At 37.6% G+C, this 15562-nt stretch overlaps 1 protein-coding gene across 11 annotated transcripts in view; it reads left to right on the forward strand.

Annotated features, from left to right (window-relative positions):
- CHD7 (chromodomain helicase DNA binding protein 7) overlaps positions 1 to 15562 on the forward strand; it is a 133463-nt gene that overhangs the window by 61993 nt on the left and 55908 nt on the right. For all 11 annotated transcript variants that reach the window (XM_041412998.1, XM_041413009.1, XM_041413008.1 and 8 more), the window contains one exon: positions 11769 to 12190. In XM_041412998.1, the coding sequence (XP_041268932.1) occupies positions 11769 to 12190 (422 nt within the window). The remainder of the gene's footprint in view (positions 1 to 11768; positions 12191 to 15562) is intronic.

A 15562-nucleotide genomic window follows, 5' to 3' on the forward strand; every position in this document is an offset into this window, starting at 1 on the left:
CCACTTAGTAACAACAATTATTCTTTGTTTTCTAGTATCTGAAATATTTAAATAATTTTTAATTACATAGTAATTTTTCTAAATTACAGACTGTAATTTAGAAAAATAAAAATAAGTTTATAATTTACAGAGTGTTGTCTTAGGGTTACAATGAACTTTAAGTAATCTTTTCAAGACAGCATTGCATGTTTGCTGTTTCACTTGCAGGCTGACTTATTGGTCAGTGCCTGAAGAAAGGTTCTAAATTTCTGCTGGACAAGAACAGTTTAATATTGGATAAAAATTGGTTAGAAAAGTAATTCCAACTTGTTTGGGACATCTAATAGAAGTAAAAGTGATGGTGGCAGTGGGATTTTGGAGTTTCTTTTTCTCTTGTGATGTGGTGTTTCTTTGTGATTAAGGTAATGACATTTAGAATGTCAAAATGTAAAGTTACAGTTTTACATTATGAATCTCCTAGTACTAAGTGTGCTCACTTTTACGATGAGATTGAAACAGCAGCAATTAAACACTTGGAGATTTGAAGTAGACATGAACCTTAGACAGCTTGATTGAGATACTGTGGATATAATCTTATGGTATCAGGAAACATTTATCAAATATGGTCTTTTGAGAGAAAATTCTGAGATGAGGCTCTTTTAATCAGAAGGTAGCAAATGTAAAGATTAAAATAATTAAATAATAATAATAGTAATAAAATTGGTTTAGAGTGGTTTAACTATTTTTTTCTTTGGTGGTACCTTAGTATTTTACAGTATTAGAAGTTCATGTGATCAGAGAATTTTTGTGTTTTTTTTAAAAAAAATATGTAGCAGAATAGACTTGAGTACAAGTTGTAGTTTAAAAAAAAATGGGCACCAGCACAGGTAATGAATGAAAAGGATTTCATCTTTTGCTTGTGGATACTGTACAGTTCCACCTTGCAGTGGGGGAGGATGGCAAGGGAAGAAAACGAGTATTGCATTATTTGCCTAGTGGGTCTCTTCCAGTCATCCAAATAAAATATTGTTGAAGTGAATGTTTGTGAGCTCCAAACTGAAACCAAAGTGTACTGTCTGTGCTGGTAGTGTTTCTTCTAATGCTTTCAGCTAATTTTTCTTGATCTGGTACACTCTTAACTGAAATATATCTTGGTGAAATTATAAAAATACTTTATTGCAAACCGTGGAAAATTCGGAGTACTCTGATTTAATAAAAATACTTAGGGATGGCATTGTGGAAGTATCTTGGGACTTCAGTGGACTACTTCTTTCCATGGACAGGAGTAAAAACTCAGGAGTTCTAGTCCTTTTCACATCTGTTGAAATCTTTTAACATCTAAGGCCATTGCCCTTTCCTTGAATGTGATATACATATTTATACATTTGGGGAAAACTTGTTATTTCTTGGGGCAGGCAGATAGGGGAAGTGATGAAATTCTTAGTAAAGACTCTCTATGAACTGCATCCTTTTTACCAGCCGTGTCATCTGATGCGTGTTTGTCATTAAATTGTGACTAGTATATTTTTTATATGTGCAGGCTTCTTAAACATGGATGTTTAACAAGAAGCTGATGGTAGGGAACTCTTAAACATGCTGGGCTTTTGTTTTCCTAGGTATATAAGGAAGGGGTTAGGAAAGTGGTAGAGAAGTTACATCTAGTCCTAATGTATTGGAGCAAACATCATACACTAATAAATGTAATGGCCTTAAAATGCATTTGAAAGCATTTTACTGGTGGTTGCTGTATCTTACTGTTTATAAATGTTTGGTGTTGTGCTCTTCAGTTGCTGAAGAGCAACTCCGTCATGTCTACAAGTGAGGGCTTACTGGGCAGCTGTGATCCCCAGGCTGTCTCTGGGATGGCTTTCTCAGAGGTGGGCTAGTTCTGTTGAAGACCCTTGCATTAGAGTGCCCTCAGAAAAGGGGTGAGAGGTTGCCCTGGGGTGTGAATTACATCAGGAAGGCTGAAAGGACTGGCTGTGACTGTTGTCTTTCTAAAGCTTCCCAAGACTGGAAGACAAGCCCAGAAGAAAGGCCACTCAGGTGTGCATACACAAGCAGGATGCAAGCAGGACATCCTGAAGGTTGAGTTTGAGGACTTCCTGGCACAAGCATGTTGTAATAAGGTACAGAGGCATGTAGTAGTGCAAAATAATTAGATTGGGGCAGTATGCAGTTGTAGCCACATGATGCCCATCTGCTCCTGGTGGATTTCCTTACAGTCTGTTGCAGTTTGGTCCTTTTGCAGTCCATAACTTCCTCATGAAGGGAAGTGTAGGGAGGGGCACTCACTAATCTTCTTCTCCCTGGTGGCCAATAGGAGAACCTGAGCGAACAGTATGAAGTTGTGTCAGGGGAGGTTTGGTTTGGATATTAGGAAAAAGGTTTTTCCCCAGTGATGGTTGGGCACTGAAAGAGGCTCCCCAGAGAAGTGGTCACAGCCTCAAGACTGACAGAGAAGCATTTGGATGTTTTCAGGGACAAGATATGACTCTTTGGGGTGTTCTGTGCAGGCTCAGGAGTTGGACTTTGGTGATCCTTGTGGGTCTCTTCTAACCCAGGATATGCTATGATTCAGTGATTCATTGTTAAAAAGCATTAGTATTGTCCTTACAAATAATGAACTGGAGCTCACAGGATGTTCATCAGACAGGTGGACATTTCTCTCATTTGTATTTCCTTGATCCTTAAGTGCTGCAGAGCAGGCAGGAGAAAAAATGTTTCCTGGCCTGCAAGTCTTCACATTAATCTAATGAAAAAACCCACCCCAAACATACTGCCCTTCTCTCTATAGTTGTTTTCCTTTCCTTAGACTAAACAAAACTTTTTTATTATAAATTACAAGAAGATGAAGTGTACTTATTCTGAATTCAGATAAAGAATACTTTATTAGATCTTTGGCAAATCAAAAAAGAAGTATTGCTTCTGACTTAACAGATACACCTTGTATTATAAGTTTTTTAATAGTATGTATTTATCAAGTAAACGTACAATATAGTATCTTCTTACCCATCACCTTATATTTTTTACGTTTATAGCCTATTAAGTAAGTTTTTCTTTAACTCTTGGATGTTAGAAGGGGAGGGGGAAAAAGTAACAGAATAGAACTCTCTTGCTGTTGTGGTGTGTAATGCTATTACTGCTACTATTACTTGCGGCAGTGAAAGCACAGATGGAACTTTTTCAGTTGTCTGTGGTCAGAAGAACCAGCACTTGTGCCATGTATGCTTGTCTTTGATTTTCTCATAAACCTGGTGCCATGTGCTGCATGTCACTGTGATTTAAATTTGATAACAGAAAGATTATTGATATGAGTAGATATGATCATTTAAGGTCCCTCTGAAAATGGTCTTCTGAGCAACTTTAGTCTTCTGTAGAAAAAGCAGTGTTTTAGAAGACATTTATTGCTTTTATTACTGTGGGCAGGCCCTAAGTGCTTAATATACCAAGTCAGCCAGGACTGTTTTGTTACGTTTTCTGATTAGGCAACAGGGTGTTTAGTGGAAATCATAGTTGGTAGCAGAGCATCATGAACTATGTTGATAGCAATACAATGTGATGTAGGAACAGGTTGTCCTTCAGAGAGGATGGATCTCCATGCGTTCACCTTTGGTAGCTGAATGGAGAGAATTCTGGTGGAGATGGGGGGCTGTATGTACAGGGCAGTACAGTTTTGTCTCTCCCCTCTGGACCTTGAATTCCAAAGCATGGCTGTGCCCAAGAGAACAAGGGTGTTTGCATTTGACTGTTTTAGAGGAACTGCTTTGCCTTCACAGTGAAGCAAAGGGGCTGTGGGGAACATGAAAGCAAGCCCAGGAGCACCAATTCAGCCTGTATATAGGCTAAAATGTTTAGGTAGTCTTCTGTAATGCTAATTTATTTAGTAATAGCAGTTTAATTATTACTGTTTTGGTTGAGTATGTGCAGATATTTCTTCCTCTATATTTCCCCTTTACTGGAGAAGTTGAAGTATTGTACTAGATTCTCTGGAGACTCTTTCATCCTGACACATTCTTACTTTACTGTGTGACTTCCCTACCTTGCATGGTGATGAGCAGCCTTGTCTTAGAGGGGTTGGAAAAGATTGTTGGTAAATCTCCTGGATATTCTCTAATCCAAGGCATTTTCTAGTAAGCACTAAGTACCTTGATAGCTGTGCCTGGGAATAACTTCACAGACATAACTTCACAAAGAGAATACACACATTTTTAAATACAGATATTACATGGCAGAAACAAAGAACCATTAAGGCTGGAAAATACCTTTAAGATCCTCAAGTCTGACCGTCAGCAACTTCTGTGGTAAAACATGTTGGCATGTTTTGGCATGTCTTCTGCTTGACAGTGGAGCACACGCAAAGCAAAGTTTCCATTTACTGTGGCCATGCACAGAGGGCAGGCTTGAGGTGGACAGGCTGTCAACATGAGCAAGAAGCTTTCACCAGTAGAATTCAGTACCTAATCGTCCCACCCTTTGTTATGTGTCTTTGCAGCTAGAGCTAGTAAGAACTTGACAAAATCATGAGTCCTCAACCAGTCTACATAGTGATGATGGAGAGTAGAGAGTCAGGCTGCTGTTGTGTAATACTTGGGACCTGCCCTGCTTGCATTAGGGGTAACCTTATACTGCTAAGTCAGTCTATATTGCAAGGTAAGCTCTAGCAAAAAAAGTATTGATAAAACATTTGTCTTGTTGACCATCACATCACCAGTGTATTATTACATACAATCAATTGTATTATTGCATACAATCCTTGAGGTAGCTGTTGCAATGTCTTACATATAAAGCCAATTTGGAGCATGCATGCTTCATTACTGTAGGGGTGGCAGTTGTCTGAGATTGCCTGGTGAACACTGATTCTGATCAATTCTGATCAATGGACAGCAACCTAGGACATCTCTTATGGGACAAGTTAGTTGTTTCTTGAGCTGTGAACAAACTGTCAGCACTCATTGCGCTGGTTGATATTCCATAGCTTAGTAATGGGGTCTCACTTTTTCTGTGAGCACAAAACACTGCATACAATTGCTGTAGAATTGTAATGGGATGTTTGCTTTTTGGATGGCCACATTAGTATAATTTGTCTTTTTTAATCTGTGTTTCTTCACAGAGTACATGACCAGTAAATAAATAATTCTATTACTGTAGCTGTCTGAGACTCAATTAAGAAACTCTGTATTTTGCATAGCATATTTTTATTCCTCTAAATAGTGTAATTGGGTGATATTTTCAGCTCCGCCAAATCAGAAATTATAGCAGTTTTACAGTGGTAGCAGAGGGCACTAAGATTGGTTTTAATCACTTCCACTCGACTGTTAGGATGCTGTTGGCATCAGATTTTTTTTTTTTTTTAATCCAGAGTTTTTAAAAAAATTTTTGAATCAGCAAGTTAAAATTTGTTTGTAATTGTACTGCTTAAAACAGGTTCCCAGGAGTGGTAACAGAACCAGATGACATAGGATAGTGTTAAATTATTCTGTTTTCACCTAAGACTTGATTAAGAAATGGTATTGCAGCAGCACTTCGCTAAAACATTAACTTTTTTCATGCACAGTAGTTTCCTTTCTAGAAAGGTATTACCAGAACTTCTGTTTTCTGTACACTTTCATCTGTGTTCTGAAGAGGTATGTCAAGAAATTTAGATTCCTTTCAAGCCTATTTGCAAAATAGACTTTCACTCTCATGTGGTGTGATGTCTTTCCCTTTATTGCAGAGATCACTGACAGCGCTTGTGGGTTTATAACTCCCAGTTGTCACTTTGGAACTACAATTTTCTTAGGAGGGTTTCTGAATTACTGAGATACCAGGTGTTTCTAAGGCGAATCATGGTCCCCAAAACATTTTAAGCTTAATATTAAGTATTTTCATATAGCACAGTAAAAGAAACTTGCACAGCTTCAAGGTTGTTTCACAGAAAAGGGAATGGATCATTGTTCACAATAAAGGAGAAGAAACTGTTCAGTAAAACATATTTTTGAAACAATTACAGGTGTGAATGTAGTCTTGAGGATGTTTCTGAACTTCATCTAGTATAGAAAAAATACTGTACAGCTTTTGCTGAATGTAGGTACTGGCATTTGGCCGGAGTTTAGGTGGTGGTGTTGATTCCTGTTTACTCTGAGGTTTTTACTGATATGTGAGCTCTGCATATGAACAATGTCAGGAAAGTATTTATGGAGGTCTAGAAAGGGTGACACATGTTTCACACTGAGGGGGCACTAAGAGAGGCCTAATGCTGAAAGTATTCATGAGACGAGTTGAGAATTGTGGGGACAAAGCAATGTATAGAGACATGACTCAGAAACTTTCCAAATTAGTCAAGGTGAGTAGTTCATTCTAAATAATCCAGAGGGAGGATGAATCCTGTCATTAACCTTTGAGAGGAAGAATCCTGGAGCAATTTGGTAATGTGATGGCTTTTAACACCTTTTGGGCTGTCCCATCAGGAAGGATACAAATTCAAAATGAATGATTTCTGGCGCTAGGGTAGAGCTGCTGCTGGAAGCATGCTGTAGTGTGTGTTCTGTTTTCAAAGAATTTGCACAGGTTGTTATTTTAACTTCTCCAAAGTGAAGGTGGTAACTGAACAGGCTTGGAGTTGAGAATATTCTGCAATGGTTTACCTAAAGTGAAATTATCCATTGTATGGAGATCATACCATAGTGGTTTGTGTTATGAAGTCAGTGGGGACTGACTGAGCACTTGCTTTACTGTTAGACAACTTGGTAAACCAACGTTCAAGAAAATTTAAATGAAGTGTTGTTGTTGTAGATCTTTATTTAAGTATGGAAAAGACCATAGAATATGGAAATAATACCTACAAGGGAAATTAAAGTGTAGTCCTGGTAAAAAGTTGGGGTTTGTAAAAATTGTTTGTTGTTTGGTGCTGATGTTTAAATTTCACAAAGTTAGCTGAGTCACATCATATACTTTGCTGCTCTTGCTTCATACTTTGTAAAGCTCAATATTGGCCCAAGCTGCTGCTCTGTTAGGGAAGTGACGCTCAGCTGCTTTCAGTACAGTTGATTGTGGTTCAGTCCTTGTTCAAGCAACAGAAAGACTCTCCTCCTTAACCTCCCTCCCTGCCACTCGCCCTCATTGGATTAATCCTACATCTTGTCCATCTTGCTACTTCACGTAACAGGCCTGGTTTGAAACAGCTCTCTGTGCTTTGGGCTGGGGAGAATGAGCTTACACTCTAAAAATGTAAGCAGCTGTGAAACACAGGCAAATTGGTTTTAATTTTTCAAGACTTGGTGATACCTGTTTGGATGCTCAAAAATAGATTTGAATTCCAGAAACTTTTCAGTCTGGAATCATATGATTCTATTTCTCTAATAGTGTTTTCATTTTTTATTTCCTTGGGTATTGTTGGCTCTTACTGACAAAGCTGTATAGCCTGTTTTGCCACAAATTGTTTTAACACTTCGGAGTTCTTGAAGTATCTCTGTTTTTCTCTAATAAGCTGCAATCTTTAGGAGTGTCCTGCATTGTGATATTGCATGTTAATAGCATTGATTAACTGTCGAGCAGTGGGAACTGATGAGAAAATGTCCATTGTAAAATTAAATGGAATTACTGAAGACTGTGCCATGCTGCTGGTTAGGGAGGTGACTAGCCCCAGTAGTCGCTGGTAGGAGTATTAATGTGAGCTCCAGGTTTTTTCACATGATTAAAACAGGCCATCTGTTCTTTGTTAAATGTTTACAAAAACAGCTTTTCTCTAAAAGATTTAAAGAGATGTGGGTCTAGTAAACACACCAATATTTTTGAGCACCTTTTTCACCTTATTTCAAATAATAGCAAAAATAATTCTGCTGCAATATCAAATAGGATGAATAGCTATTTGTGTTTAATCTCCACTGGTTTCTTTCCCATGGAAGATTAAATTCTGTGCTAACATACTAAATTATGGCTTTGTTACTACAAAAAGCAGCAGGAGAAGCAATTTCTGTGAAGTATGCAGATAATTTTTTTCAATCTTTTGGTAAAAATTTGTAATATACATATTTTTTAAAATTCTATAAATGGAAAATGGGGTTCTTTCATTAGAAATTGCGACCCTGTAACTAGAGCTAATCCTTTCTAGATTTAAAGAAGTAGAACTATTTGAAATAATTCCCTGTGGTAGGCTTAATCTAATATTTATAGTGAAAGCCTGTTGTTCGTCCTTTTCTCCCTACTTAAGTAAGAGCAGACAACTGGTTTGGGGTAAGAAAATGCATCTTTCAAGCTGCTTCCAGTCTCTTCTCAGTAGATTTGTGCTGCTTCTACACAGCTTCACACTAGGGAGCAATGTGGGGTTGTCAGTTAGGGATAAATGGTTTTAGCATATTGCAGACGTACCGCCACAGACTTCCTAGAAAAATAAAAGTATTCACAGCTCTTTCTTTGAAAGAGTGCTATAATTTAGAAAATCATGTGTAAGTGGATTACAAAACGTGCCAAACTGCAAGGGGAGTGGCACGTGGCAAAAGTAATCTATTTTCAAGTAATAGCAAATACAGCTTACAAAGCCTAATTGGGGCAGAATTGTCTTTTTGTAGCTGCAATTCCAGCAATGTAGCAGTAGTTCCAGAGATTCTGAATGCTATGAACCAAAACCATAGTATTATTATGCTTGGTAATGCACATAACTTGATCCTTTAAATAAAAAGCAGTAAGTCTGAGGGTTTTTTTGAGCATTTGTTTTGGGCATAATGTTTTTAGTCTAATGTATAGTCTTTAGTTATTCTAGAGCCTGAGAATGACTCTTGTGGATACGGTTTCTGAAAAGTAAGAATCTGAAATTTCATAGGGTACTACAGTGTGGCAGCAATTGCTGCCATTCTCAGGGCCTTGCATTCTGGCCAGACCTTACATTAAAACTTGAAATGTCAAGTCATGAATAGCTGACACTGCTGTTGTGGAGATTGGAAAGATTTGCTTATGACTCTGCTGAAAGTGGTTGTCCAGACTTAAACAAACAAAAACACCCCACAAGTCTTACAAAGACAGCAAGGATTTAATTTTTTTTTTTAATACTGAAGCATTTATAAAATATAATATTGATTCAGTGACAGTCATACCACTAGTGAAGTTGCAGTGTTGAAAATTTTGTAAAATTAAATGTACATGGCATTACTGGACTTGTGGTTTTCAATATTTGTTGGCTTGGCTGTTTTGTATGCATAAGAGGAAGAAAAAATAAAACTACTGATCATGACCTGTTCTAGAAAGTTGTGCCCTATATATAAGGTTCTAAGTAATTGTCTAGTAAAAGTTTCTCTTAATACGGCAAACTAATAAAAGTAGTGCCAAATTCAAGGTACTTGCTCAATACAAAATCAACAAATAATGGAAAGAAAACCCTGGAGTTCTTGTAGTTACATATAGCAGGTGACCAGTATTTTAAAACAGGATTGAGTACAGTAGAGGACAGCTCAGTGAAAAAATTGGTGAAACCTGCACTTGGAATTTCTGCAAAATGTAGAATGCATGAAATACAAAATAGTATATTTCTACATTACCTACTATCTTGCAAAAATACAAGTTAAAAGTACTTCTGAAAACTCAAGGATAAGAAGTATTTACAGATGATCTCAGTAATATTCCTGTATTTTCCTACCTAGAAATAATGGTTAGTACAAGCACATAACAGTCCAAGGTACAGAGAAGACAGTTTTATTCTGTGTCATATAACAGATTTGAGACACTTAATTCAGTCACCCAAATTCACACAATTAGAACATTTTAAAAAATTTCCATTTTATGTAATGTGCATTGTTACCACTGGCTTTGTGGGGTAGTGTTTTCTATACATATACCCAGTTTTTGTGAACGTTCCAGCACAGAGCTGTACGTGCCAGTGGTGACTACAGATTTCTAGAACAGGTGTTTATTCATACTTCACGATGCCCAACATGAGGTGGTCTTGAAGTGGGGCTGACGGATGCAGTGCTAATGCAATGAGTGCATGGGGTTTTCATTAAAGCTGGATTTCCACTTCTACTTAGACCCTGTTGCTCTAAAAAAGATCTTAATAAACATGTGGAGGACAGAAACATGCAGAAGTCACCCATGGAAGTCCTCGGTTAAGCCAAGAGACGCAGACCATCAGTCTGTCACTCAGGCCTTCCCTCTTGTTCTGTGTCTTCATGAAGAACTGTAGTGTGTACCATTCAGACCTCTCCCAGACAGCAGAAAAAATTCTTGTCTTAACTTCCTGGCAACCTTGCCCCTTTTGCTTCTGAGTATTTGAGTATGCTCAATGCACAGTGGATTTGTGCTGCTGTGAAGAAATGGCAGAAGTAGTTAGGACTGCACTGGTTCAGTTTGTTTACATTCAGAAAATTGTATTAATGCATTTGGAAATATGTGCATGCATTCACTTTCTCATGTAATATTGTCAAGAATTTTGTTTCCTAAATCTTAAGTGCATTTGTGTTGCTGATGGCTGAAGTTGATTATCTGTGTATGCCCATCAGTTCTCGTCATGCTTAGGGATTGGTTTTGTAGTCATTCATTTGCATGCTTGCCGCTTCTCGGTAAGTGCCATTGGAAAAAAAAGTGGAGAAAAGGAAATGCAAAGAACATTGCCGTTACACTGGTACTGCTTTTCGTAGAAGTAAAACTCTTATTTGTTATAAATTTCTCCACAGTTCAACAGATCAAATATCTCAAATGGCTCTCCTTTTTTATCATGATTGATCCACGTAGAGTCATCCTGACATAATTTTTAGGGAACAGAAAAGCAGGAGAAACAGAGAGAGAAAGAGGGTGCGTGAAATTATCTGGCCATATATGCAAGTGCATGAAAGGCATCAGTATAGTGTCATGCTATTACTTTTCTTCTAGAAAAGCACTGTCATCCTGCATTTATAACCATGGGCAGGCAGGGAGAAGCAGGTCAGAGCTTTGATAGGCTGCAAAGTCATGGTGGAGCTTAGATGTCTTTTGACTGCAGACTCATGGATCTTTGTGTAGAACAGAACCATTGAAGTGAAAATAATTGTCAATATATCCAGTATATTTTAGTTTAGGTATTTAACATTTGTGTAATTATACATAGGTTTTCCTGTAGTTTCTAAGTTTGGTGTAAACCTGATATGCTATATAGACTTTGAAATAGGATGTTTATGCAGGCTCATAAGCACTTAGTGTAATTCTCTGTCCAGTCTGGAGCAGGAACAAATCTGTTTCGAGTACAAGCTGGAAGCAGTGGATCTTGGACATGAAATGTAACCTTGCATTACATTTTCAAGTGGCTTAATCCTTCACTTGCTGATCAAAATATCTCCTGTCACAGATGAACCAATGTAAATTGCCTTAATTAATTTTTTCTTAATATAGCCTGTGAATACACTTTTATTCTGCATCAGATGTCTGGAAACAAAGTTTAACAGTTTTCTCCTCAAAGGAAAAAATTCCAGTGCAGCTTAATATTTTTTAATAAGTTAGTCATTCTACTAACAACTATTTTGAAATGTTGGAAACAATGATTGCTTTTATTTTGCATCGACATGTTGAAGAGTAAATATTTTTTGTATTTCCACTATATACAAGCTTTAGAATAATTTTACCCTTGATATATCAAGAATCTCTGGTCATTTTGCTACTGTTCTGACTGCAACAATCATTGTTCTTTACTGTATTACTGCACAGTGTTTCAGATATGCTGACTCTTGTTAATAGGTTAATCTTGTGCTTAATATTTTCTCCCTCTGTTGCCTCATGCTCCAAAAGAGCAAAGTTTTAGAAATCAAAGTTGCAGATCTCCAATTTTTGTTTCTATTTATCTCTCTCAGCATTCTCCATCGGAACCCTTTTTAGAGAAACCAGTGCCGGATATGACTCAGGTTAGTGGACCGAATACCCAGCTAGTGAAAAGCGATGATTATCTGCCGTCAATTGAGCCGCAGCCACAGCAAAAGAAAAAGAAAAAGAAAAACAATCACATTGCTGCAGAAGGTCCCAGTAAAGGTTTTGGTAAGGAAGACTTTCCCGGGGGACTTGACAGCCAGAATCTAAGCAGAAACTCAGTGGATTGCTCCCAAGAAGACAAGAAGAAAAAGAAAAAGCCCAAGGCAAAAAAAGAACCGAAGGATCCTAAAGAACCCAAGGAAAAGAAGGAACCCAAGACCCCCAAAGTCCCTAAGACCCCTAAAGAGCCAAAGGAAAAGAAAGCAAAAAATACCACGCCAAAACCCAAGACCAGCAAAAAGGCTAGGTAAGTCAGGAAACTTGTATATGCAATAAGAGATAAAGTGTGTGTTTGTGGGATTTCTAGAGCATCTGTGCTAAATGGCGTGGGTGGAGAGGAAATCTTGTTTTGTCGTTTGCCTTATACCATCTACAACATCATGTTTTTGAGAAGCTTGGGCACATTTCTCTTGTTTGACTTTCCTGTTTATGGCTTCACAGTTATTTTAAGCAAGCTGGAAAGGCAGAAGGTTAGTTTTTCCTTTCAAGGCAGAAAAGTTTCTGGATGTGTTAGATTTCAAAAGTAACTCTTTCTCCTCTGATGCTCATCTGTCTTTGTGTGTGATATTTGTGTTGAGAAATTAAACTGCTTCAATATTAATGTAGGGTTTCAGAGATGAAGGCTGAGAGTAAAATGGTTTGATGATGTTTTTCCCTAAATAAAGAAGTTAGGTACTTCATGTTGTTGTATGCCGTACAACCCTTAGAGACACTGTTTTATACTAACACAACTCATGGGCTCTAAGCTCTGCTGTTAAAAAGGCATTTTTATATGGATATTGATGTGTCCTCACCACAGGGATGATATTAATTTTCCTGTTTCATGTAAAAACAATTTTTCTAGCAGAAAATCTTTGTGGCTAGACCAGATGGTTCAACCATGTTTCTTAACTGGGTTTCTTAACTTGCCATTCAGCATCGTGTGCCTTTATCAGGATAGGCTTAAAACGTTACAGAGTAGTACGAGAAAGAATAAATTGTCATTACACATGAGTAAATATGTCACAGGTAATAACACATATTCTTTCCTTGTCCCTCAAGTCCCTAAACACTGTGGTTATAAATGCCTACTTGGAAGAAAACTGAGACCACAAAGACATTAAAGCTCAATATTTTTTTTCCGTTTGTACCTAGAATTTCTTACAACTGTTCTGAATTTGTTCCAAACATCTGAATCTGTTTTTCAAGATGTGGCTAGAGTTATAAAATATAACTTCCAGATGGAAGCACAGCCAGACTTGGTTAATCCAAATCAGTTTGCAAAATCCATTTGTATTAGGGTTTAAAAATTGCACTTAATGAATCAGCTTTGCATATATTCTACAAGAATGACTATTTATTGGTTAGGTTTGATACAGCTCTATAGCTAAATGAGGATGGACAGTAAGATGTTATTTGTTGCTTTAGCAAGACAGAAAAGTTTCTGTACTAGCAGAGATGATGTTTCCTGAAGAATTTATAAACACTGGCTTGTAAAATCAAGTGTTGTTGTGTACAGGTTATATTAACTGATCAGTAAATTACAGTTGATCAGCCTATCCCTACTGCAGCATTTACTTTGGTCGTGTACCAGACTGTCCTTAGGACTGGGTTTACAAACACAGCAGCAATTCACAGCTTAGAAAAATCTCTGAAGTTATACATCATCCAATATGTCCTTTTGAAATGCAAGTACTGAATCAGCTAAAATAGCCTTTTCATAGAATCACAAAGTGGTTGGGTTTGAAAGGGGCCCCTGGAGATCATGTAGTTCAACGCCCTTGCTAAAGGCCTGGGGTTCATCCAGGCAGGTTTTTTATATCTCCAGGGAAGGAGACTCCATAGCCCCTGTGAGTAGCCTGTTCCAGTGCTCTGTCACCCTCAGTGTAAAGTTTTTCTTTTTAGACAGATGGAACGTCCTGTGTTTCTGTTTGTACCCACTGTCCCACGTCCTGTCAGTGAGCACCTCTGAGCAGTGTCTGGCCCCACTGTTTCCACACCCATCCTTAAGATACTTGAATGCCTTGGTAAGATAACAGGTGATGCTTCCTCAGACTTTCCTCTAAAGACAGGTACTCCAGTTCCCTAGACTCACAGGTTTAAAGCCTGACCAGGCTACATCATAAATGTTACTGAGCATTTCCCAGATTTTTGCTGCCAAAAAGTAAAAAAAAAAAACAAAAACGTTTACTGCAGGACTTCACAATTGACTACATTGAAGTTTGATAAACCACGGTTGGAAGGAGTCTGCCTCAAAAACACCTGATGGTCTGGACATCAGAGCTCAGAGCTTCTCTGTCCTGTCCACTCCGTCCTAATCTTCTCTAAATCTTGGGACATGCCGTGCAGATTAAAGGAGCAGTGTTTCCTCTGAAGGAACTAAACACTGCTCGCTTGTGTTTGTATGAGAGTCTTTATCTGCTTTCCCGTGCAATGACTCTCGTCCCAGGTTGGCTGGGTGGCTTACTGTATTCTAGTAAGTACTAAGCTCTGTTGTTTTACCTGCGAGAGAAACACGCGTGGAGCAATAGCAAGAGCATTGGGTGTTCCTTATGCTTACTCAGGGGTGTGGAGAAAGTCCTACTTTTGCCATAAGGGGCTTGTGTCTCTTGTTACCAAATGCTTTCCGGAAAACAAGGTTGTTCTCATTTTGTGGTCTTGTCAGCTTCAATATTAAGCTTCTTTGAAGAACCCAGAGACTGTGTGGGGATTCTATAATGCCAAAGAATTTTAACTCAGTAAAAGAAACTTGCTTACTTTGGCAATATCAAAGACTGGTGAACCTGTCCAGTGACAGATCACCGAATCAAGTTTTTTAAATAAATCAACAGTCCAAATAATCAAAGTCACAGTATTTCAGCAGCACTAACTCCAGAAAGGAAATATTACTGTAGCTTAGATGAGTGAGATTAATGCATGTTAATACAGATTATGGATGATTGTGTAGAAGTAAAGTATTTTTATAGAGTTAGTGTCTGGCATGTCTTTACTGCTACTGCTTATATTGCTCAGTATTTTACTTCTAAGCGTTGAAAGGAGTAGTGTGGTTTAGAAGTCTAAAAATGCTGTGTGTAATTAATGGTCCTCATTCCTGAGTAAGATGATCAGCTTCAATAGAAGAGTTTTGCAATCATGTAAAATTAATGGTAAATAAAATTAGGTATTTATTGAAGAACAATATTTTTGTGATAGAGCATAACAAGTCCTTAATAGTTAAGTTTGACAGAGGCTGTATGAGAGCATACACATGGATGAAAAATCTGATGTTTAATTATCTTAACTATTTTCTAATTTAATATAGCTCATAACCCTATTATTTTAGTTCTAATTTCAACTAAAAGTATAATCCTTTTATGTAAAAATAAAAACACAACCCCAGAAACTCTATCCTTCACATCTCTGTTATCTTTGGTGCAAGTTGCAACAAAATGAGTAGCCTGCCTCACTAAAATGCACCTTCATATGAGGGACAAGTCAGATTGGAAAATAGAAGAACCTGATTAGTTTAATGGTGGTTTGAATTCTGTCATGGGATCTCAAAAAGAAAGAAAATGCCCATATGGGCTGCTAGTAAATTACACTGCATAGTGAAAGAAATATCACACATTAATATTGCACTATTAACTTTTAATGGATATTG

The sequence above is a fragment of the Onychostruthus taczanowskii genome, unplaced genomic scaffold (assembly GCF_017590055.1).
Source record: "Onychostruthus taczanowskii isolate IOZ18803 unplaced genomic scaffold, ASM1759005v1 scaffold4, whole genome shotgun sequence".
Taxonomy (NCBI): domain Eukaryota; kingdom Metazoa; phylum Chordata; class Aves; order Passeriformes; family Passeridae; genus Onychostruthus; species Onychostruthus taczanowskii.